The sequence below is a fragment of the Blastocystis sp. subtype 4 genome (assembly GCF_000743755.1).
Source record: "Blastocystis sp. subtype 4 strain WR1 chromosome Unknown seqid_0642, whole genome shotgun sequence".
NCBI classification, from domain to species: Eukaryota; class Bigyra; order Opalinata; family Blastocystidae; genus Blastocystis; species Blastocystis sp. subtype 4.
This window is the reverse complement of record NW_014568905.1, coordinates 1-2,667: the sequence shown is the minus strand read 5'-3', so window position 1 is coordinate 2,667 and position 2,667 is coordinate 1. Positions and strand designations below refer to the sequence as shown.

General features: G+C 40.6%; 2 protein-coding genes across 2 annotated transcripts; one reads left to right on the top strand and one right to left on the bottom strand.

Moving 5' to 3' along the window:
- Positions 1–93: 93 nt before the first annotated feature.
- Positions 94–462, top strand: JH06_5300 (hypothetical protein; the record flags this gene model as incomplete). The annotated part of the gene is made up of 1 exon (XM_014669352.1): positions 94–462. One exon carries the CDS (start codon positions 94–96, stop codon positions 460–462), a length of 369 nt encoding a protein of 122 aa, XP_014524838.1.
- Positions 463–545: 83 nt separating this feature from the next.
- JH06_5299 (phosphatase-like protein) lies at positions 546–842 on the bottom strand (the record flags this gene model as incomplete). Its single annotated transcript, XM_014669351.1, has 2 exons — positions 546–773; positions 804–842. 2 exons carry the CDS (start codon positions 840–842, stop codon positions 546–548), a joined length of 267 nt encoding a protein of 88 aa, XP_014524837.1.
- Between the last annotated feature and the right edge of the window lie 1,825 nt (positions 843–2,667).

The window sequence follows — 2,667 nt, the reverse complement described above, 5'->3', positions numbered from 1 at the left end:
ACTCGTGATAAGCTGTGTTCTCTGATCAAGAAGTGGAAGACTTTGATTGAGTGCAATGTGGAGGTGTCTACGAATGATGGTTACAAGCTTCGTATGTTCTGTATTGCGTTCACTCGTAAGCAGGAGAACCAGAACAAGAAGACTTGTTATGCTCAGTCTTCTCAGGTGCACCAGATCCGTGCTAAGATGGTGGAGATCATCACTGAGGAGGTGACAAAGTGTTCTTTGGCTGAGTTGGTTTCGAAGCTGTGTAACGAGACTATTGGAGCCCGTATTCAGAAGGAGTGTGTGAGAATCTTCCCTCTGGAGAATACCATGATTCGTAAGGTGAAGATGCTGAAAGCTCCTAAGTTGGATATGGCGAAGCTGATGGAACAGCACAGTGAGGTTGTGAGAAAGGAAGAAGGAGTGAAGGTGGAGGAACAGGTTGCTCCTCTCCCTGGTGCTGGAGGCCGTTTGTAAGGATGCCTGTGGGTTGCAGAACTTACACAGATTGACACAACAATTCTTTTGTTGTTTGTTTTAATGATAAGACTCATCGAATGTCAACAAACACAATAGAAGTCATCATACGAATCTAAGATCCCCTGAATATTGAACACGCTCCGTAGCGATACACGAACATCATCTTCCCTCGAAAGCAACTTTAGAAGAGGAAGGTACTGATACAATTTCTTATCATTTTTGTCACAATACCATGAATCGATTGGAGCTCCATTATCAACATGGTAAGCAAAGGTGTATGGCGAATTATCAAGAATAACGGTTGTAGCCTACATGTGACGCTACTATCCTAGTCCTACTAAATCACGATTCAGAGCACCCAAGTCCTTAATATACATTCCATTTCCAACCAAAACGCAATCATCACGACACAAACTGTATCTAGATATCAATTCGCATATTCACATATACTGAATCAATCTTTTTTCGTGATTGAACAAATTGCAGATTGTTTTCACATACGGTTTGATTCCAGCCGAAAACACAACCAATTCATAATACTTGCTCATTGTCTCCAAGAAATGAAATACATAAGGACGAAAACAAAGATAAACAATGTATGATTCTTCTTCCTCAATTTGAAAAGAGATATCGTATTTCTCTGGTTTGTCAAGATAACAATGAACAAGAGTCTCATCCAAATCAAGAATAAGTGTGTGCGAGGGAACATCCGGTGATTTGGGTGGTAACAGATCATGCTTCAGTCTATATTTAGGAATTAGGGAGTAACGAGGAACTTCTTTCATTAGAAGGAAACTAGGAATGAATGTGTCGAAATACACCCACGGATCGATATACTCGGAATCCTCCTCCATTTCCTCTTCATCGATAATATTGGATTCATCGAGGACGGATGTACTTAAAAGAGCCTCATCAGGAGTAATGACATCCGGATGTTTGAGAGACAGACGATTAATCGTTGAAGACATTCCAATTAAGTTAACATATCAATTTGATAGTGTTGGATATTCTCTTACGGAGCTACGTCTTTGAACATCTGATTCTCGAATAGCGGAGCTTCTTCGACGCAAACTCTGTCTTTGGTCTATCGCATGACCCCATGTTCATATCTCTACTCTCTGAAAGACGAGGAACAGGAGCCATCACACTATCTCTTCTCTCTGTGGTCTCATCCTCTTCAACGATGGAAAGTCGAACCTTTTTTCCACACGAGTTATCAGCTTCAGCAGTTAAAGGGGCAACAACTATATCCGTAACAAATCACGCTTAGACTCTACCATATGTTGCAGCCTTCTTTACAGATGGAAATATTACACTTCCAGACATGGTATACTAAATGCACTACACATCAGCATTGTTTGTTCATTCAGAAGATACATTGAGCAAATGAAGTGAAGAAGTTAATGATTTAAATATGACCCTTCACTGGTAGGGAATCAATGAGCCAACAACAGTTGTTTGTTTCCACAATTCGAGAAATTCTTTCACTAGAACAGGATAGTGAACGAATGTGTTGCTTCAGAGTCACGTATTGCTTCATTTCAACAATGATCACTATGCAATCTTCCATGGTGTTTATTCTTTCGTCTGCATTCTTTTTTCAGCACATAGGGTTGTTCAAGATTGAAAATTCTGGATCCACGATAGAATTCTTATATTAGTGTTTTTGTAGGTATATTCTGTCATTGGTGTTTCACCGTGGTATTGTTTTCCAGTACAAACGCTCCTATCGATATTAATCTATTTCGAGGATGAACTTTCTGAATCAGGCTAAGGGACTTGTAGCGTAAGCAATGAATGTATTAAGAGTCTTATGGGTTAGTAAGAAGACGGAGCTGGAGAAGACTCTGGATCAGGCTCTTTCGAATGAGAACTGGGGTGCTTCTGGAACGATGTTGAGCGATATTGCTCAGGCTTCCTACAATGAGTATTCTGTGGGTTGAGGGTTTCTGATATCTAGTGCTGATTACCAGGTGATCAAGGAAGCTATTTTCAAGGCTCTGGCTTCCCAACCCAAGTATTGGAAGATCATTTTCAAGGTATGTGGTATTAGATGGACGTGAGAGTGAGGCATTGAATTTGATCGATCACTTGATCCGAAACGGATCTCCTCGTATGATTGACGACGCTCGTGACAACATCGAGAAGTTGCGTTCTCTTCAGGAGTTCAGTTTCAAGGAGCAACAGTATGATCGTGGTAAT